The sequence below is a fragment of the Eschrichtius robustus genome, chromosome X (assembly GCF_028021215.1).
Source record: "Eschrichtius robustus isolate mEscRob2 chromosome X, mEscRob2.pri, whole genome shotgun sequence".
Taxonomy (NCBI): domain Eukaryota; kingdom Metazoa; phylum Chordata; class Mammalia; order Artiodactyla; family Eschrichtiidae; genus Eschrichtius; species Eschrichtius robustus.
Window position 1 is genome coordinate 66,062,273 of NC_090845.1, and position 23,262 is coordinate 66,085,534.

The 23,262-nt window shown below is 37.3% G+C and overlaps 1 protein-coding gene and 2 pseudogenes across 1 annotated transcript in view; all 3 read right to left on the reverse strand.

The window, feature by feature from the left end:
• Nucleotides 1-4,129: 4,129 nt before the first annotated feature.
• On the reverse strand, nt 4,130-10,232 carry LOC137756622 (tropomyosin alpha-4 chain-like; annotated as a pseudogene).
• Nucleotides 6,872-8,089, reverse strand: LOC137756621 (regulator of microtubule dynamics protein 1 pseudogene; annotated as a pseudogene).
• A 137-nt stretch (nt 10,233-10,369) lies between the features above and the next one.
• ABCB7 (ATP binding cassette subfamily B member 7) overlaps nt 10,370-23,262 on the reverse strand; it is a 143,224-nt gene continuing 130,331 nt past the window's right edge. Inside the window, exons 15-16 of the mRNA XM_068533725.1 lie at nt 17,256-17,363; nt 10,370-10,776 (exon numbers count right to left, since the gene is read on the reverse strand). Of these exons, the coding sequence (XP_068389826.1) occupies nt 10,561-10,776; nt 17,256-17,363 (324 nt within the window). The 3' untranslated portion in view covers nt 10,370-10,560. The remainder of the gene's footprint in view (nt 10,777-17,255; nt 17,364-23,262) is intronic.

Consider the following 23,262-nt stretch of genomic DNA (forward strand, 5'->3'; position numbering starts at 1 on the left):
TTTCTAAGTCAAAAGAAGTTTTTAAGTCTCTTAAGAGAAGAAAGGAAAAACATGAAACTATACTCTTTTGCAAGTACCTATATGAGTGCCTTTATTGGTGCTCTTTGTTTTTTCATGTGGATTTGAATTACTGCCTGGTGTCACTTGCTTTTTGCCTGAATACTTCCTTTTATGTTTCTTGTAATATAGGTCTACTAGCAATGGACTTTCTTTTTATTTATCTGGTAACATCTTTATTCCACCTTTATTTTTGAATGATAGTTTTGAATATAATATTCTTGGTTGATAGTTTTTTACTTTCAGCAATTTGAACATGTCATCCTTCTGTCTTCTGGCTTTCACTGTTTCTAATGAAACTTAACCTGTTAATCATGTTGGAGTTTCCTTGTATGTGATATCATTTTTCTCTTACTGCTTTCATGAGCTTTCTCATCTTTAGCTTTCAACATTTGACTATCATGTGTCTGAGTGTGGGATCTCTGCGTTCATGCTACTTGGCGTTTGTTGGGCTTCTTTGATGTGTAGACTAATGTTTTTCATCAAATTTAGACATTTTCATCCATCTCTTTAATATTGCTTTTCTGCTCCTTTCCTCTCCTCTGGTACTCCCATTATGCATATTCCCATTGCTATGCTTAATGGTGTTCCACATTTCTCTGAAGTTATTTTTCTTCATTACTTTTTCTCTTTGGTCTTCAGATTGCATAATCTCTATTGATTTATCTTCAAGTTCACTGATTCTTTCTTCAGTCAGCTCAACTATACTATTGAGCTCCTCTAGTAAATTTCTCATTTCATTCATTGTATTTCTCAACTTCAGAATTTCCATTTGGTTCTTTTTATTTTTTTAATTCTATTTCTTTATTGACAAATCTTTGTCTGCTACATCCATCATCTGGGCCCTTTCTAAGGCAATGGTAATTGCCTGCTCCCCCCAACCCCCGTGCATCTGGGTAACTTTGTTTCTTTGCATGTTTTATAAATGTTATAAACTGGACATTTTATGTAGTATCTTATATCATCTCTGGATAATGATCCTCTTCCTCTGGGGGATTCTTACTTGCTTGGTTGTTTATTTCTCCTGCAGTATGCAGCCTGATATCATCTTTCTCTATCTTTTAGTCTAGCTACCTAAGGGTTGCCCCTGGCTTGGCATAAAGCAATTACTGGTCAGTAAGATTTTTACCCTTTACCACTGGATATGTGTGTGCTTGGAGGCTGCTATCATAGTTCAGAAAGTTGACTTTTGACCCATGTTCAGCCAGGGACTAGTAGCTTGGAGGCACCTTCTCTGTTCTGAGAGGGCACAGCCTTGGACATACAGTCTTCGATTGCCAGGAATGAAGGTGATTTTATTTTTAAGCCTGTGCTCCTAGGGTCAGAACAACATTCTGTTCAGTCAGTATTTGGTCAAGTTCCTTGTGCCAATCAAGCTTTTGCCATGTGTTGATGGGTCTGCATGTATTGGGAAATACTTTTAAATCTGTCCCACGTTCTTCTCTGATTGTCCTGAGTGGGTGCAGCCCAGCACATGCACAGTCTTTTCAATCCCGAGTTGACTGTACTTGCAGGAGGACTCCTCTGGGCTCCCTCTGGTTTCTATTAAACTTCTGGCTCCTCTGCTGCTTTGCTTGCACCAGCTCCTCCTAATTGCTCTCCACCAAGATCTCCATTGTTTTTAACAATGCCCTTAGGGATGGAGTTCTCCATGCTCTGTTTCAATGAAGTCAGTGTTCTGAGGCAGACCTGTGGAACTTTTTGTCCTCATTGAGTGCCTTTCCCTTTGGAAGAAACCTCTGCATCACTGAACCAAAGCTAGGGGCAGGGGGCCCAGAGTGAAACCACCACTCTGAGTGGGCACCAGGGCATGGTGGCAGTCCCTAGTACTCTCGGTTTTTCTCTGAGTGAAACCTCTAACCTTTGAGTTAGCTGAGGTGGAAAAAATCAGTGCCCCAGTATACTCAGCTTGTGCATGGAGTAGTGCTTCCACCCTAAGAGTGGGGGCTCGGTGGTGGAAGGGATCTCCAGTACTCTTGGTTGTGCCTACTTGGAATGGTTTTTACAACACAGTGTTGGGGAGATGGGAAATGTAGGCAGCTACCTTGCCAGGGTGAAACTGTAGCCCCAGAGTAGGAGTTGGGGAGAGAGGGAGCCCTACCTTCCCCTAACATCTTCACCACACCTGAAGAGAATAGAGCACTAAGGGTTGAGCTTCTGTAACAAAGACCTGGTGAGGTGGAGAGTATGCAGGTAATTCATCAAATGCCACAGACTCCTGCTGTCCTTACTGAGACTTAAGTCTCTCAAATGAATATTTGTCCATTTGCTTTATGCCATTTGGACAATTTCTAGATACTTTAAATGATTTTTTAAAAATAATTTTTACCAGTTAAGTTGTTGTTCTGTTAGAGAGGGTCTACTGAACCCCTTACTTTACCATTCTGGATGTCTCACCCGTCTCTCTCTATATATTTAACATCTTTATTGGAGTATAATTGCTTTATAGTGGTGTGTTAGTTTCTGCTTTATAACAAAGTGAATCAGCTATACATATACATATATCTCCATATCTCCTCCCTCTGGCGTCTCCCTCCTACCCTCCCTATCCCACCCCTCTAGGTGGTCACAAAGCACTGAGCTGACCTCCGTGCTATGCGTCTGCTTCCCACTAGCTATCTATTTTACATTTGGTAGTATATGTAAGTCCATGCCACTCTCTCACTTCGTCCCAGCTTGCCCTTCTCCCTCCCTGTGTCCTCAAGTCCATTCTCTACGCCTGCGTCCTGCCCCTAGGTTCTTCACAACCATTTTTTTTTTAGATTCCGTATATATGTGTTAGCATACGGTATTTTTCTCCTTCTGACTTACTTCACTCTGTATGACAGACTCTAGGTCCATCCACCTCACTACAAATAACTCAATTTCATTTCTTTTTATGGCTGAGTAATATTCCATTGTGTATATGTGCCACATCTTCTTTATCCATTCGTCTGTCGATGGACACTTATGTTGCTTCCATGTCCTGGCTATTGTAAATACAGCTGCAATGAACATTGTGGTACATGACTCTTTTTGAATTCTGGTTTTCTCCAGGTATATGCCCAGTAGTGGGATTGCTGGGTCGTATGGTAGTTCTCTTTTCAGTTTTTTAAGGAACCTCCATACTGTCCTCCATAGTGGCTGTATCAATTTACATTCCCACCAACAGTGCAAGAGGGTTCCCTTTTCTCCACACCCTCTCCAGCATTTATTGTTTGTAGATTTTTTTTGATGCATCAATATATTTTTGAACATAACTTCTGAGTGGAAATGTCGTTCAGCAAAAATAGAAATGGACTGGGTGTCAGGACCCAGAATTTTCATCCCAACTTGGCTAACAGTAAGCTCAGTGACTTCTCCTGAAGTACAGTTTCCTCATTTGTAGAATTGAGAAAATTGTATTAAAGGACCTCTACATTCCTTCCAACTCTAAAATCCAATGACTTTATGAAACAGAAATGGAATAGGAAGTCACCAGTGAAAAATATTCTACTGTAGCTGTGTGAGAACAGGAAGTATGTAAACAATCCACTGCTTTTTTTTAACCAAAAATGTTCCAACCTATTTCTAATTAGAGCATGTACTTCATTTCCAACTCTACCTAGCTAATCAAAATACTAGTTTAATGTGTGGTTTGCAGTCAAGACATTTTTCCACTCCAAAGGTTTCCTTCCTCATCATGAGAACTGAGAAACTGGGGGCAACAGAAAGTTGCCTTTCACTGATTGGTCATTAAAAGTATGACATCTTAATGCTAAGTGAAAGCACTACAATTTGCTACCATTTTACCCATATTATGAGCACTGCAAACAATTACTTCCTCTCTGAGACAATTTCAAGCTTTCACCTGTTGCATAAGGCTGTAAGGCCATACTCCCAGAGTGTCTATTAAATTATCTGTACTTATTTGGAGTGTGTGAACGGCAAAATACTAATTCTTCCGGTGCATTGCAGAAGAGTTGCTTCAATGGGACACCCATTTCTAGTCACAAAGACATATTGTTTATTTAGTACTGATTATCTGCACAGATTGTTGTAACAATAAATCTGGTAAAGAACCTCCCTCACAGAGTCATTTTTTCTTAACTAATCAGTTTTAACCAGCTTATTTGACTTCATATTGTCATTTACTATACAGTTTACATTCAAAATCTATATACTCAGTGCAGGGAGAGAAGGGACCTTTCTATAATTTAAGAAAGCTGCCATTGCAAACATATTTAAATGCTTTCAACTACTAATCCACAACAGAATATCCTATGATAAACCTACAAGGTAAGAGAATTATGAATATACATTGGTAAAAGTTGCTACTCCCTGAGACATCCAGCAATAAGGAAGGATAGGAGCAAGATGGCAGTGTGCACAAAGTGATCCAGAAATAAGGAAACATAATCTTTAAATATCTTGCCTTTAAAAGCAAAACATATTTTTAAACTAGCCATCTTCACAAACTGAGCTCTGTCAGCATCTAAGGGAAAAGGCAAAATATTTAACTAAAGGTATAGAAAAGGTGCAAATCCCTGCACAGGAGAAGTAAATGCGTATTTTGAGTTTATCCAAATGTTAAGGCCTCTTTCTGATTCTCACAAGTGACCCTCAGATTTGAGCTGTTCAAAAATTTCCAAACGAGCCCATCTGCTCACCAAGATATTTCTATGTTAAAAACCTGCAGGAAGGCATGTGGCCCAGTTTTCATGATCCCAAATTACCTTGGTTTCAATTTAATTTTTGTAAACTGGGATTCCCTTAGGAAGAAAGTAAAATTTTCAATCTTAAAAATAAAGGGATATTAAGAAACAAAACCCTATCCCTTGCTCCATTTTCAGAGCCCATATTCCAAAACTGTAGCTTATCTATCCCAAGACATTAACATTATGTTGCAACACTGATTTAGAAATTTGTACTTTTGTGTATGTAATACTGTAATGTAAAATTAGTACATTATAATAAATGTCCCTTTTCTTGGCATTTCCTCTGAATGAATCATTTTAGGAAGCTTTTGTCTATTATGCCACTGTATAGAACCACCTTTCTAAGATGGAGTTAACAGAAAAATATTTGACTTAGTTGTGGCCCCTACAATAACTGAGTTTTTCAGGTAATTTTTTATTAGCTGAAAATAGTGGTTAATGACCACAATGACCCAGTGGTCTAGAGACCACCAGAGACCACCTCCAATCATATGAAAACAGCTTCAAATTTCTTAGTGGGGAAATTTCCCTACCCTAAAAACATTCCTTTTTTTTTTTTAGTTTATATAAAAATTTATTTGACCAAAATGTAGAAAAAGTGATACTATTACATATGACACAGTTGCAAGAATCTAAATGAAAAGTGTGGGTTTTATTCAATTGCACAATTTGCTAGTGTATCTCCTGGGTAGTGTGATGCTTAATAAATAGGAGTGAGGGGCAGAGGATCTGGATAAACTAGAAGCAGGGTGATTTTTAGTCAGAATTATAAACTTGAGTTGGCCCCCACACTGCTGGGGAATGTGGAATATTTCAGCTCTAAGATGTTAACTGAGAAAGCAGAAATCTAACAAAGCCAAACTGTGCAGCCCTGTCTACAAAATACTCCATATCCAGTTTAAGCAGGAGTTTCCTGGTCTTTTATTAACTTGGTCTTGAAGAAGGAATTAAAATTCCAGATAAGTAAATCTCCAATTTGCCAGTCCCTGGAGTATAGAGGAGATGAAGTTAGGCCAATTACTTTTTCATCCTTACTTTGCTGTCAGAGAGGGCTATTCTGCCCAATATTTGTTTACGGAAAGTCTTACTCAACTGTTGATGGCTAGCAGTCTTTTTGATATGGCTTCTCTGAATAGGACTGAATTCTACAACATTCATTCCTGCTGAGTGGATGGCCTCATATCAGAGCAGATAAGCATGGGTCATTATTGGAATAAGACATCAGCTCCTCAGAGAACAACTTCAGAGTGAAAGAAGCATAGAGAAGAGCATATCAAGGATCTATCCAGAAAACATTTGGGTAATTATTATGACTCTTTTCCAAGCATTCTCATGCTGACTGCTCAGAGGATGTTTGTTCTGCACGGTGGAGTGTGGAAAAGAGCCAGGATGATTAGGTTAACCTCTGTGTGGTTTATGACTTCCCATAGTAACCCCACCCCAACCCCCTTTTTTGCTCTGGATGGAAAATCCCCACCCATTTTAATGTGATGGTCCCTGGCTTCCTATAGTGTGACCAACGGTGGATATTCTTCAACCTTTTAAACTGACCCATGACTAGACATCGGAATCTGTGTTTTAAAAGTGTGGGGTTGTCTATTCTCCCAGGAACCAAATGCCATCAGTCTTGAGAGTATGCTCAATATGAAATACCCTGCCTACCTCAGGAATAAATGCAATTTAAGGATAAAAACAGAGCTGAAAAACCTGATGTTATTTGAAAAAAGGAAGGAACAGATTTAACTGGTGCTCAAAGCTTCTCTGATACAAAATATTTGGTCATGTATTCATAATTTGCTTGACATTTCCAGCAAAGCAAAGAGACAATAACAAAAGAAACTTCTTACAAGAGAAGAGAAAGACACAGAGCTCTGGAGTTTTTGTTGGAACAAAACTCTTCTGTTTTGGTTCTATACAGTTTAGTTCGTTTAGTGTCTGATCCAGTGTTTGATGTAAGCCCACGTTCTCTTCTTTGGCCTGGGCAAGTTTTTCTTCCAGCTCATCAATTGTCTTTTCCAGTTTTGCAACTGTTGTCTCTGCAAATTCGGCACAGGTCTCAGCCTCTTTCAGTTTGTCAGACAGAAGTTTAATTTCTTCTTCATGTTCATCCTCCTTTTCAGATGCAGCCTCTGGCAACTTCAGGTTGTTAGTGACATTGAGTTCTTCTTCCAGGTCACCACATTTTATTTTATTTATTTAAATGGTTAATGTATTTATTATCTTTATAATTTGATGAAAAGGCACTGCTTCTTAGATATTTCATTGAAAAATTCTCAGTTCTTGTCACTGAAACCTGTAAGCAGCTGAGCAGCTTCTGTCTGTATCTGTTTATGCTCCTCTGTGTGCGCTGGATAGTCCTTGGCTTTTGTTAGCCAGAGAGCAGCAAGCTTTTTGTTGTGTAGCTTCAAATATGTCTTTCCTAGAAGAAGCAAGTTTTTGCTGTAGAAGTTTGGATCCACTTGCTCTGCCCTGTGAAAGTAGCCTAAGGCCTCCTCATAGGTGGAACTAGGAGCTGCAAACAGCATTTTAGCAATTCTTCTTTGATACCAAGGCATTTCAGCAAATGTGTAACACCAAATACCTATAAGGTGAATTGAGGTAGCATCTTTGGGGTTGAGTTCAACTGCTTTCTCAAAAGGCTCCTTGATCATGTAGGCATTTGCAATTTTAGCCTTGATTCCTTCATAATCTCCAACATCGCTAATACAGATTGCATACCACTTATGAGCTGCAAAACTTGATTCATTTTTTTCTAGTGCCCTTTTTGCATACTCTAGGGCTTCATACACCAAGAGCTTTTTCTCCTCTTCTGAGGTTCCACTGAGTCGACCTATAACACGTGATGCCCGTGCCAAACGCCACAGTAACTCTGCATCTTCACTTTCCTTGTACTGGGATAGCAACTGGTAAAGTTTTTCTGTTTCTCCACTTTCATATAGGTAGTCTGCTTGTTCAAGGATTTCTTCAACTCTGAAGACTTTGGCTGCGGCATGAACCACAGCAGCCTGGGAAATGACTTGATAAGTTTCAAAACCCAAATAAGACAAGACAGAGAATAAAAGACTTCTTTTGAAAGCTCCTGGGTTTCCCATCACCTCAGCACCGCGGAGTCGCCAAAGAACGCACTGCTCGCAGCTGCCAGCAGCACCCGTCGGGAGCCGAGGTCCCAGGGCAGCGCTACGTCCCAAAGGAAGGGAGCGCCAGAGTCCCAAGGCTAGCGCCATGATCCGCAGCTCGCAGGCCTGACCCCTCACCCCTTTGGCTGCTATGAAGCGGGGCGGAGTGAAAGGCGCCCGTCTTTCCAGAGAGAGCAGCGTCCACTGGCTTCTGGCCCCGCTCCTTTTCTTCTCCACAGCTTCAGGTCACCATATTTTAGTTCAGACACCTTGGCACGCTCCTCCACCCGCTCCAGCTCACCCTCCAGGATGACCAACTTACGAGCTACCTCCTCGTATTTGTGGTCAGCCTCCTCAGCAATGTCCTTGGTCTGTTTGAGCTTCATCTCCTGAATCTCCATCTTCTCCTCATCTTCGTTGCCCAGTTTTCTATCACCTTCATTCCTCTTTTGCTCTCATTTGCAGCCTTTTCTGCCTCCTCCAGCTTGTGCAGGGCTGTGGCCAGTCGTTCCTGAGCCCTGTCCAACTCCTTCTCAATGAGCTGGATGTGTCAACTGAAAGCTGCCACATCACCTTCAGCTTTCTCTCACCACTCGCGCTCGCCATCCAGCTCCCACACTGTAGGCCCTGCGCGTGGTCCTCCGCCTCATCCTCCTGCTGCTGCAGGGCCTGGTTCTTGCGTTTCACTGCCTCCAGGGAGTTGAGGCCAGCCATGGCACGGAGGCGCATGCAGTGGGCGGTGGGCAGTGGCGGGAGCTCCTCTTGGCTCCAGCGAGAGCTGCAGCAGCTGCGCCCCAGCCCCCAACCCTTTGCCTACACCAGGTCCTATCCTTTGACTATATGTTTCCCATATCATAAAATCACTTACTTTGAATACCACTATTCACATTCAAAATGAATATTACTAATGATTACTTCAATCTTACCTGTTTGATTATGCAACTAAGCTAAATATTTTCCATCAGCAACATTGGAAATGTATAGAAGGAATTAACAGAAGCAAAATTTCTATCTAATCACATTTCTAATAATGCAGCTGGGTTATTCAAAGGACTTTTTTTTGCTGTTGTTGTTCCTCAGAAAAGCAATCACGTCTATGGCTTCAGTGTAAGAAATGTCCAAAACCTCCCATTTTGCAGCTGATTACGCATCTCAGTGTTAACTCCAACTCCAAAAGCAAGATCCTGCACCACTTACTGTGCTTTCAAAGACTAACCATAAAATACTGGCTTCAAGCTACTTATCAAATCACCTTTATATAACAAAACTGCAGACCCAATAAGTTTAGATAAGTTTAGGTATCTACCTACTAATGACAATACAAATCAGAAAAAAAATTAAGCTCACCCATACCAAATTATCACTTAAAAGACAATAAAACCATAGACAAATAAATGCTTTAAGACTTTTTCTGAGAAATAAAGCCTCACTATATAGTTATGTGGCTGTTCATGATACACAAGTTTTTCAAGCTGAACGATTACTACCAAACAAATTAAAGCAAATTCAAGTTGGAAAGGGAGAAGAGCTTTCTAAGTGAATATATACCAACATTTTATTAATTATTTCTTGATTATCTTGTTTGGGCTCCTCCTTGTTATTTCAAGCTTAAAGGAACTCATTAAACTACTGAAAAAGGAAGGGAAGACCTGGTAATAAAGTAATTCTGAAGTGTCAACACAGATTAGAGTCCTGATCATCTAAATATATGTGTAATCCTCTCCTATTTGCCTAAAGGTCATTAATAATTTTTAAGTAGATGTTGCTTTATACGCATGTACACACATGCATGCGTGCACACATCCCATTTGGTTGTTTCTTTGTATAACTTCAGATAGCAAAAGCAGTGCATTTAAGATGGAAATAGAAAAGGCAATTAACTTCCTAAGCTTTTTAGATCACTCCCAGTATGGTAACTCTCAAATTACATCAGGGTTTATGAGTCTTTAAAAAGAAATGTATACATTTTGGTCCAAAACAAAAGCAACAGCTCATTTGGTGGAAAAATAAAATTCCCACCGCTAGATGACAGTTACAATGCTGGTTAATGATGAAGAACATTCTACATACCAACATGAGAATCAAGGTTTTTCCTCTTAAAGGTATATAGTGGCAAATAATTTTTAAAATGTAAGTATAGTTATCTATCATTGAAGTATTTCAATGGGGGAAGGGGAGGAGAAAAAATGAACCTATACTCTCTTATTTTTTAAAAAAATTTTAAGAAACAGACACTTTCCATCTAAATTGTCAGCATAAAGGAGGTTTGAAAAACTACAAAAAATTTGGAAACCAATCTGATTCATCTGGTTATGGATAGCAAATGGCTATCAGGCCTCAAAAATGGAAATGGGGTAAAGTCAAATAGTAAGAAAAATTATGCTTTGACCACAAATAAGGCAGTAACAAGAAAATAATTTGGGGATAATATAAATATCACATTAAATAGATTGTGAAAGATGTAAAACTCAATTCCCTTTCCAAATAAATCTTATCTAAAAGAAGGATTATAGAAAATGGGAATGTATGATTTTTTTTAATAAAACAATTCTGCTTCAGTGCAAATGTGTAGTCAAGGAAAAAAAAGAAAGAAAGGAAGAAGGGAGGAAGGAAGAGAGGAGAGAAAGGAAGGAAGGGAGGGAGGGAGAAAAAAGAAAAGAAAACAGAAGAAAAGAAAAGAAGAGAAAAGAAATGAAAAGGTTTCATGTGACTTAGCAGGAACAGTTTCCACAGCCTTTCACACTGTTGACAATTTCTTCTTGTAGTTTCATCCTTTCCTCCTCTTTGGACACATTTTCTTTCTTTGCATCCCATCTGGGGTTATCATGGTTCTGCACATGGCTGCTCTGTGTATGCCACATTTCTGAATAGATACTGCCAGGGTTAGCAAGCAAACCATGGTGGGTACCACGTTCAGCTACCTTACCCTAATAAGCAAAAACAAGAGAAACGTAGAGAAAGTCATATAACTAGCATAATAATTGAAAATACATAATACTTACTAAGCAAGAATTTTGAAAGATTTGCATTCATTAAAATACCTTTCCCAATTCTTCATTATAGTACAAATGGGAAAAACTGACACAGGAATGCCTTCTTTACTGTTGAGCTATCAGTCCAGTGAACAAACAAAAAGCTATGAAATTCCATATACCATATACCATTTCACTTAAAGGAAATAAAATTTGAATGTTTCATTTTTCATTTTGAAGAGCAGAAAAGGAAAGTGAAGATTTTCTAAAGGTGGTATTTTCTGTAATCAGTAAATCAAATTTAAATCAAATTTACATCAAAAGCAGTTATTTATACAGAGATTTAAAGGATTTTTTAAAAATATACCAAAATCCTATGTGTACTTTGAAACAAAAAAATATTTCTCCATGAAAAGTTTATTTCTTCCAGTAACTATTTTTCTTAACACTGGCTATTAAACTTAACATTGCATAGAATTGGTATTGATTCCTAACTCTTATCTACAATTAATTTGTCTCTGGACAGCTACTGCTAAACATGTTGGGAGACAAAAGTAATTTTGTCACTTTTACTGGTACTCCTGGTGAGAGGACCTTTACAAATATACCCTTAAGCAAAATAACTGAAATTTGTTGTGTGCCCACTTCTGAGTGGTTAATTTAAGGTTTCTCCTTGATTGCTGGCTGGACAGTCTAGGAACTATTTTGCTCAGCTATTTGAACTCTGGATCCTGAATGTAGTCCTCAACTTTGGTATCTGTGGACCACTTCACTGGCACAGAAGTCCCCATGGTTACGTATTTTATATTTTTTTATTTACCGCTGTAAAAAACAAACAAAATAAAAATCTCACTGCACAGACATAAAAAACACATTTATGGTTACCAAAGGGGATGGGGAGGAGGGAAGAACAAATTAGGAGTATGGGATTAACAGATACAAACTACTATATATAAAATAGATAAACAAAAAGGATTTACTATATAGCACAGGGAACTGTATTCAATCTTCTGTAATAACCTATAATGGAATATAATCTGAAAAACAAAAACTGAGTCACGGACACAATATTGTACATTAACTACACTTCAATTAAAAAAATCCTCAATGGAAACTGCATCAAAAAGTATTAGAAAGAATGGAATTATTTTTGCAGAAAACCAATGAAATAAATCACAAAAAATGTATCCTGCTATAAAAATGTATATTATATTTTAAATTATTTTTATTTGTATTAAAGCATAAATGTACACAGCTTAAAAAGTCAACTAATAATTACAAAGTTTATAACAGAAAGTACAGTCTTTTGTCTCCTCCTTCTCCACCCTTGAATATCTCCTTATCTCCAAATCTGTAGCTATTTCTTCTGGCATTTACACACACATATACATATTAATGAGATTCAGCACTTTTAACTATTCCACATTCCCAATGCCTCACTCTTCATTCTCCTAATAACATTGGTTATATCATAAATGTTATTTAAGTTAATACACAATGTGTACTTTATTATGACTATGTAAGTATTATCTGTTGAGCCAAGTGAAGTACTAGGATTTTATATATATTTTCTCATAATTTTTTATTCTTCCTGGACATAGTAACTGCCTTATTTTTTCATTTGCTTAGTTTTCTATGTCACTATTGGTAATTCTCTCTAAACTTTAAGCCTGTCTGAACAGTATTTTTCTCATAATCAACTATATTAGGTAATCTATTATTCAGTCCCCACCCTGCCCGGAGATATTTCTCTCACAGCTTTTAAGTTCTTTTCCTTATGCTCAATTCTGAAATTTTATGATAATTTGACTTTTATTTTTCTTTCCTCCATTTATTGTGGTGGGTTCTTGGTAGGCCCTTTCAATCTGGAAACTCATGCTCTGAAGTTCTGGACATTTTGGGGGTATTATTCTTTAGTTATTTCCTTCCCTTTTTCCTATCCCCTCTTTCTAGAACAACCATTAGTCAAATGTTGGACCTCTTAGACTAGTTCTCTTGTTTTCTTATCTTTCCTCTATTTTCTCTTTTTTTGCTCTACTCTTTATAGAGATTTTCTTGACTTTATTTCAGCAATGACTTTTTTCATTTTCAAAATCTCTCGTTCTCTAGTTGTTCATTTATTTATTTACTATCTCCATTTTAAATTTGAAATGTTGCAAGAATGGTAAAAATGAATGCCTATATATGCTTCTCCTAGGTTAGCAACTGTTCATTTTTCCATATTTGCTTTCTCTCACTTCATCCTATCTCTAAATTTAGACTACTTTTTGCTAAGTCATTTAAGAATGAGTTGTGGACATCATTACACTTCTCCCCTAAATATTTCATTAGCATGTATCTCTTGAAAACAAGGACATTCTCCTACATGACTAGAATACAACAATATCACACCCAAGAAATTTATCTAATATATAGCTCATATTTAGATTTTACCAATTATCCCAATAATATCCTTTATTTTTTCCATCCAGGATCCAATCAGGATCAACACATTGAATTTATAAGTTTCCTACTCTGTGTGAGTGTGACAATGACATTTCTAAAATGTCCAGGCTTGTTTTTTAAAGAATGCCCTTCACGTTGTATTTGTCTAGTTGTTCCTGATTCTTAGATCCAGGCTAAACATTTTTGTTGCAATACAATATAGGTGATATGTCCTCAGTGTATCATATTAGGAGGTACATGATGTCATTTTGCTCCACAATTAATGATTTCAGTTTGATCACTTGGTTAAGGTAGTGTCTACCAGATTTCTCTATTTTAAAGGTACTTTTTCTCTTTGTAATCAATAATTAATCTATGGGTTATGCTTTCAAACTGTGTGAATATTCTATTCCCCAATAGTTTTTCACCATATGGTTTTAGCAAACAATGATGATCCTTATGTGAGTCATTTATTACAATGGTGGTTGCAAAATATGATTCTGTAAACTTATCATTCCTTGTATGCGTTAGCATTTTTTTTTCCGAGTTATAATTAACATACAACATTACATTAGTTTCAGGTGTACAACAGTGATTCAGTATTTTTATACATTATGAAATGATTACCTCAGTTAAGTCCAGTTACCATCTGTCACCATACAAAGTTATGAAAATATTATTCACTATATTCCCTATGTGTACATTACATCCCCATGACTTAGTTTGTACTTCTTAGTACCCATCACCTATTTCATCCATCCCCCCTGCTGCCTCTGGCAACCACCAGTGTGTTCTCTGTATTTATGAGTCTGTTTCTGTTTTGTTTATTCATTTGCTCTGTTTTGTAGATTTCACATATAAGTAAAATCATACGGTATTTGTTTTTCTCTGACTTACTTCACTTAGCATAATACCCTCCAGGTCCATTAACACTGCTGTAAATGGCAAGATTTCATTTTTAAAAAAGAGCTTTCTCTAAGTACAATTATGGAATTATAGATTAGTTTTTTATTCAATGTGTTGTAATTCATTAGTATCATTATTATTATTATTTTTTGACATTCAAATCATCCCACACTTGGCCAGTGGGAACCCATTCAAAATGGTTCCTGTGTCCTTGTGAAATGCCTTCATTAATTTCCCTGCTCCAAATATGGAATCAGGCATTTCTCCAAGGAGTCCTGGTTCCTTTTAGTGAGGAACAGTATTTAGTGTCCAAGATGTAGGTGCTGGTTACACTCATTACTACTGGAATTTCATTGCTTCTAGGCCTTTTCACTGAACAGAGTTAGGAACATTTTTTTTTTCATCATGAACTGATATTGACAATTCTGTTCCAATATAACATCACAAGGCTCCTCTTCTTTTTCCATTCCATATCTGTATCTTTCTTCTCCCAAGTAAGACCTCTATTTCCCAACATCAATGTATTTACTCACATGCTCAGTCTTACAGTATACACAAAATAGTTTCAAAACAGCTACTCTCATGCTACTACCAAAAACAAACTTACTAAGTTCAAGTCTGAGTTATTTTTATCCTTATAATATATTCCACTAAGGCTAAATAATCAGAGGAATGTGTTCAAAAGTTATTTGGGTTAATTCTGCATGCTATTTTTCTTCTACATAGTTATGTTATTAATTCGTTATGTACCTAGTTTTACTTCTTTCCTGTTTCTGCCCATCCTTGTTGATTTTTAAACATATAAAAAACATTAGCATGGCTCAAAAGTAAAAATAATACAAAAAAGTATAATCAGCGAAGTCTTACTCCCTCCCCTCTGTCTTCTACCCCTTTTTGTCTCCATCCTGCAGGTAAACAATGTCTTTAGTTTCTAGTTTATCCTCCCAGGGTTTCTTTTTGCAGAAACAAGTAAATATACATATGTTTCCCCCACATCCTCCTTGCAAAAGGTGGCATACTATATACTCTTTTGCAGCTTTCTTACTTTCACTTAATACTGTATCCTGGAACTCATGCAATATTAAGTCTTCTTTACCTTTTTTCTTAACAGCATTTGTCCTTATTTTAAAATGTTATATTTTCCATGACCTCTGATGATATTAATTATATTTTTAAGTTTTCTTATGCTCTCTGCATTGTCTACATTTTCTACTGAATTTTTTTCTGCTTGCTTTAGAGGCCTTCCTTTACTATCCACTGACACTTAAAAATACAGTATTAAAAAAAACTGACTGGAAGCTCTATGTGCATGGGAGTGGGCTCCTCAGCTGTTGGGTTTCATTGTAGGATGATCACATGGGTATCTGGTCATTTTGTGGCGGTCCCCAAATATGAACATGTTTTTTATGGGGCTACTTTTGTTTCTCTAGAGAAGAATCCTCTAATTATCTGCTGGTGAGGGAAGGAGTGGTGACAGTAGAAATAAATAATTGGTTGGCAAGGTTCTTGGAGCCAGTGGCACAGGAGGGTCTGTGGTCTTATTCTTCGGTATGTTTTGATTTCCAGTTAATCTCGCCCGTCTTTGTTAATGTACTTGGTAAGTTTCTTGTATCCAGAGCCTCTCTGACTCAATTTCCTGACAAGTAAACCTCCAGTCTCTTGCCAAGGCTGGGAACGGGTAATCACCAGGCTGCAAGAGGGTGAGGAAGGGCCTTGGGAACTCTGTTATGCAGACTTAATACTACCAGAGACTGTTGACGGAACGCATGAGGTCACATTAGTTTCACTAGAAAATGAAAATCTCTGATCTTCATAATCAAGCAATTATAGAACCATCAAATTCAACATAAAGAGATTTTAGATACAAATGGTATGATCAATAGTTAGTTCCAATTATAATCCAAACCCCAAGTGGCAACGTTATGATATAACTGTATAGATACTGTGAACCTCCTGGCATGAGGTAGGTAAGCACATGCTTGTTAAAGTACTTTTAACATTTTATATTTACAAGAAAAGGCTCTATGTACATGACTGCATACAATTGGAAAGTTTAGTAAAAAGCACAAAAGAGCAGATTTTATTTCAGATACCTGAACATCAATGAGATAATAAAGTATATTTACAAAGTTTCCCATTTAAGACACTCTGGAACAAGCATACTGAAGAAAATCAGTTTATATTTTAGTGAATGTTAGCATTTTTGAACAAACGAACAAAAAGACCTAGGGTAGCAAGTGCACAGGTAACACATAAAAGAAATAATATATATATATCACAGAACTGAATATCCCATAAGAAATTTTAGTGGCATGAAAAATTCTCTCTCAATATAGACAGTACAAGAGAATGCTTCTTCTCTCTTACTCCCAGTACTCAGGCTTTCAAAATGATAAAAAATTGAAGATTTATATATTAGAAGGGAGAAATAAGCATAGAGAACACTGTTAGAAATAATCAAGTACAAAGGGGGTGGGAATAAGATATCCCTACAGAGAGGAGAAAAGAAAAACTATTACAATTTTCAAATCTACCAATCGCAATAGTGGCACTCTGATTTGTTCAGAACATTTAGACAGTATACTCTTATAGTAATTCCCTCAGAGAAATAAAGCAGGCTTTCCTTTTTCTTACTTTCCTCATGAGGAAAAAGATAAAAATGGCCATGCATGAAAACGACTTTATTTTATGGTAATTTTCTTTTAGACATCAAGGGTATGTGCAGGTATTAGAAAAATGAAAATATAAGATACAGTGAAGACAATGAGCAAAGATTCTGTACAGAGCAAAAATGAATAAAGAAAAATTATTTTAAATACATACCCTTTAAAACTGCTTCTACCATATTAGGATTTAATGCTTTCCTCATCTAACTTTGCTTTTAAAACTTTAATAGAGTGAGTTAATACAGTTTATTCATTTTTGGAAGTGGCATGCATTATTTCCTATCAAAAGGAGGTAAAAACGGAATCCTATCAGGATTCAATCTTACTCAAAGAACACAAAATTCTAGAACTTTCTTTAGAAACAATATTTAAGTTGCTTGTGTTTGTAACAATTTCTAATGTTCTTCAAACACTAAACTTTAAAGTTCAACCTCTTACCTGGTCCAAGACAATGATCTCATCTGCATCAACAACTGTTGACAATCTGTGTGCAATGAAAATAGAAGTTCTGTGTTTGACTGCATCCCTCATGGCACCAAGAATAGTCTGCAAGTTTGACAACAAGAACAGTAGGAGGGGAAAAAGAAGATCTATATATTAGGTAAATGTATATTAAAATACTCATGTATTTCTGAAAAGAATATATAAAATGCTAGTTAATTTGGTATTATATAAACTTTATACCACTACCAAATATTTTACCTAATCTAATAATTACTAAGAGAATAAAATCAATCAAAGAGGGAAGGTGAATATGACCATATTATTATGGAAAAAATTAGCTTTAAGATAGGCAATATTTCTTTAAATTATAAAGTCTGGGAGAAGGTAGATATTTTCTATACATAAAAACAAACAATAACAATGATGAATCCACTGATATCAGGAGCATAGACAGATATGTTTATCTGGACAATGAGAGCAAAAACAAAATGAGGAGGGACTCAAGTGATAGGATGTGGAGAAGTACAAAAAAAATCAAGAAAGATAGGAAACTCAAAGGGTACAGGAGCACTTGCTTTTCCTCAGTTCAAACACAGAGGATGGAAAGGGTGACAAGGACAACGATGCATGTTTAACTTGAGAAAACTTCTTTTTCAGAAGCAGTCTGACTTCTTAAGGCATTCTGGAAAATACATTTTTGTTTACTGCCTGTAAAATGTAAGGCAGCTGTATATATATTCACCTATACTTGGAAACCTGGGTCTAAGTACAGTTAGCTAGATGGAAATAGCCGTGTGGGGGATGGGGATATTCTCAATGGCTTCCTACAGGTATCTCTAATCACTGTATTTATTAAAGAAATAAAATTATCATGAATAGATGGTTACCCAGGAAAAGAAGACCTTATATTTTACTATGGCAGACTGAAAATCAAGCACAGGGTCAATTCTAAGAAAAATTGTGATGTCTGGGGAGGACTCCTCTTTCCTACCCTCCAGAACTTACACTCTGACATCCTACTGATGCTCTGGACCTTTTTAAAAGGTTGATTAAAATTTACCAAATCTTCCGGTAACTCATTCCCTCAAGGGGGAGTGTTCTCTGCTAGCAATTAATGGGTTATGCTCTGTGAGCTAATAAAGATACGTGACTCAAATAATGACTGTTGTTAGGACTCTGAAATTGTGATAAATGTGGATGACACATTTTTAGGTACAAAGTTCTTGTAAGCAGATTCCTACTATGCATATGAATGGAGTCTGGTGTAGCTTAAGGTTCCTTTTAAATATATCAATAACAAATCCTCAGATTAGCTCATGATGGTGGAGTAGAAGGACATGAGCTCACCCCTTCTTATGTAAACATCAAAATCACAATCAATGGGTAAACAACCATTGACAAAAAAACACTCAAACCTACCAAAAAAGATACCCTACATCCAAAGGCAAAGAAGAAATAACAACAAGACAGTAGGAGGGGCACAATCACAACAAAATCAAATTCCATACCCGCCGGGTGCTTGACCCACAAACTGGAGAACAGTTACACCACAGAAGTTCTCCTACAGGAGTGAAAGTCCTGAGCCCCACATCAGGCTTCCCAGCCTGGAGGTCCAGCAACAGGAGGAGGAGCCGCAGAGAATCTGGCTTTGAAGGCCAGCAGGGTTTGATCACAGGAATTCCACAGGGCTGGGAAAAGCAGAAACTCCACTCTTGGAGGGCTGACACAAGATCGTGTGCGCACCAGAACCCAGGGGAAAAAAGCAGTGACCTCATAAGAGACTGGGCCCGAACTACCTGTTAGTAATAGAGGGTCTCCTGCAGAGGTGTGGGGTGGCAGTGGCTCACTGTGGGGATAAGGACACTGGCAGCAGATCTGTGGAGTACTCATTGGTGTGAGCCCTCCCGGAGGCTGCCATTAGCCCCACCCTACAGCCTGTAGGCACCAGTGCTGGAACACCTCAGGCCATGCAACCAACAGGGTGGGAACACAGCTCCACCCATCAGCAGACAAGCTGCTAAAAATCTTCCTGAGCACAGCCCTGCCTACCAGAGGGACAAGACCCAGCTCCACCCAGTAGGCAGGGACCAGCCCCTCCCATCAGGAAGCATGCACAAGCTCCTTAGACAGCCTCATCCACTAGAGGGCAGACAGCAGAAGCAAGAACTACAATCCAGCAGCCTACGGAATGGAAACTGCAATCACAGAAAATTAGACAAAATGAGATGGCAGAGGAATATGTCCCAGATGAAGGAAAAAGATAAAATCCCAGAAGAACAACTAAATGAAGTAGAGATAGGCAATCTACCGGAAAAAGAATTAGGAATAATGATAGTGAAGATGATTCAAGACCTTGGAACAAGAATGGAGGCAAGGATTGAGAAGATGCAAGAAATGTATAACAAAGACCTAGAAGAACTAAAGAACAAACAGAGATGAACAATACAATAACTGAAAATGAAAAATACACTAGAAGGAATCAATAGCATAATAACTGAGGCCATGGATAAGTGACCTGGAAGACAGAATGTTGGAAATCACTGCCATGGAAAAGAATAAAGAAAAAAGAATGACAAGAAATGAAGACAGTCTTAGAGACCTCTGGGACAACATTAAAAGCACCAACATTCATATTATAAGGGTCCCAGAAGGAGAAGAGAGAAAGGACCTGAGAAAGTATTTGAAAAGATAATAGCTGAAAACTTCCCTAACATGGGAAAGGAAACAGTCACTCAAGCCCAGGAAGTGCAGAGACCCCCCAGGTAGGATAAACCCAAGGAGGAACACACCAAGACAAAATAGTACTCAACTTGACAAAATTAAAGATAAAAGAAAAAATATTAAAGCAACAAGGGAAAAGCAACAAAAACATACACGGGAACTCCCATAAGGTGATCAGCTGATTTCTCAACAGAAACTCTGTAGGCCAGAAGGGAGTGGCACAATATATTTAAAGCAATGAAAGAGAAAAATCTACAAACAAGAATACTCTACCCAGCAAGGCTCACATTCAGATTTGACGGAGAATTTAAAGCTTTACAGACAAGTAAAGGCTAAGAGAATTCAGCACCACCAGACCAGCCTTATAACAAATGCTAAAGATTCTTCTCTAAGCGGAAAAGAAAAGGCCACAACTAGAAACAGGAAAATTATGAATGGAAAAGCTCACCGGTAAAGGCAAACATACAGTAAAGGAAGGAAATCATCTGTACACAAATATGATATCAAAACCAGCAATTAGTGAGGAGAGAACAAATGCAGGGTATTGAAAATGCATTTGAAATTAAAAGACCAGCAACTTAAAACAACCTTGCTTACATACAGACTACCATATCAAAACCTAATGGTAACCGCAAACCACAAATCTAAAATAGATACACACACAAAAAAGAAAAAAGGAATCCAAACACAACACTAAAGTTAGTCATCAATTAACAAGAGAACAAAAGAGGAAGGGAAGAAAAAAAACCTAAAGAAACAAATCCAAAACAATTAACAAAAGGGTAATAAGAACATACATATCGATAATTACCTTAAACGTAAATGGATTAAGTGCTCCAACCAAAAGACAGACTGGCTGAATGGATACAAAAACAAGACCCCTATATATGCTGTCTATAAGAGACCCACTTCAGATCTAGGGACACATACAGACTGAAAGTGAGGGGATGGAAAAAGGTATTCCATACAAATGGAAATCAAAAGAAAGTTGTAGTAGCAGTACTCATATCAGACAAAGTAGACTTTAAAATGAAGACTGTTACAAGAGACAGGGAAGGACACTACATAATGATCAAGGGATTAATCCAAGAAGATATAACAATTGTAAATATATATGCACCCAACATAGGAGCACCTCAATATATAAGGCAAATACTAACAGCCATGAAGGGAGAAATCGACAGTAACACAATAATGGGAATGGGGGACTTTAACATACCATTTTCGTCAGTGCACAGATCATCCAGACAGAAAATCAACAAGGAGACACAGGCCTTAAATGACACATTAGACCAGATGGACTTTATTGATACTTATAGAGAATTCCATCCAAAAGCAGCAGAATACACGTTTTTCTCATGTGCACATGGAACATTTTCCAGGATTGATCACATGCTGGGCCACAAAGTGAGCCTCAGTAAATTTAAGAAAACTGAAATCGTATCAAGCATCTTTTCTGACTACACACTATGAGATTAGAAATCAACTACAAGAAAAAAAAGTAAAAAATACAAACATGTGGAGGCTAAACAATATGTTACTAAACAACCAATGGATCACTGAAGAAATCAAAGAGGAAATCAAAAAATACCTAGAAACAAATGAAAACAAAAGCCCAAAGATCCCAAACCTATGAGACACAGTAAAAGCAGTTCGAAGAGGGAAGTTTATAACAATACAATCTTACCTCAGGAAACAAGAAAAATCACAAATAAACAACCTAAACTTACACCTAAAGCAACTAGAGAAAGGAGAACAAACAAAACCCAAAGTTAGCAAAAGAAAGAAATCATAAAGATAAGAGCAAAAATAAATGAAATAGAAATGAAGGAAACAACAGAAAACATCAATGAAACTAAAAGCTGGTTCTTTGAAAAGATAAACAAAATTGACAAACCTTTAGCCAGACTCATCCTGAAAAAAAGGGAGAGGGCTGAAATCAATAAAATTAGAAATGAAAAAGGAGAAGTTACAATGGACACCACAGAAATCCAAAGGACCATAAGAGACGACTACAATCAACTATATGCCAATAAAATGTACAACCTGGAAGAAATGGACAATTCTTAGAAAGGTACAATCTCCCAAGACTGAACCAGGAAGAAATAGAAACTATAAACAGACCAATCACCAGTACTGAAATTGAAAATGTGATTAAAAAACTCACCAACAAACAAAAGTCCAGGACCTGATGTCTTCACAGGCAAATGCTATCAAACATTTAGAAAAGAGTTAACAACTATTCTTCTGAAACTATTCCAAAAAACAGCAGAGGAAGGAACACTCCCAAATGCATTCTATGAGGCCACCATCACCGTTATACCAAAACCAGACAGACATACCATGAAAAAAGAAAATTATAGGCCAATATCACTAATGAACAGAGACACAAAAATCCTCAACAAAATACTATCAAACCGAATCCAACAATACATTAAAAGTATCATACACCATGATCAAGTGGGATTTATCCCAGGGATGCAATGATTTTTCAGTATCTGCAAATCAATCAGTGTGATACACCACATCAACAAATTGAAGAATAAAAACCATATGATCTCAATAGACGCAGAAAAAGTTTTTGACAAAACTTAACACCCATTTATGGTAAAAACCCTCCAGAAAGTGGGCACAGAGGGAACCTACCTCAACATAATAAAGGCCATATATGATAAAACTACAGCTAACATCATACTCAATGGCGAAAAGCTGAAAGCATTTCCTTTAAGATCTGGAACAAGATAAGGATGTCCACTCTCGCCACTTTTATTCAACATAGTTTCGGAAGTCCTAGCTACAGCAATCAGAGAAGAAAAAGAAATAAAAGGAATCCAAATTGGAAAAGAAGAAGTAAAACTGTCACTGTTTGCAGATGACATGATACTATACATAGAAAATCCTAAAGATGCTACCAGAAAACTACTAGAGCTCATCAATGAATTTGGTAAAGTTGCAGGATACAAAATTAATACACAGAAATCTGTTGCATTTCTGTACACCAACAATGAAAGATCAGAAAGAGAAATTAAAGAAACAATCCCATTTACCATCACATCAACAAGAATAAAATACTTAGGGATATACCTACCTAAGGAGGCAAAAGACCTGTACTCTGAAAACTATAAGATGCTAGTGAAAGAAATCAAAGATGACACAGATGGAAAGATCTACCGTGTTGGGACTTCTCTGGTGGTCCAGTGGGTAACACTCCATGCTCCCAATGCAGGGGGCCTAGGTTCGATCTGTGGTCGGGAACTAGATCCTGCATGCCATAACTAAG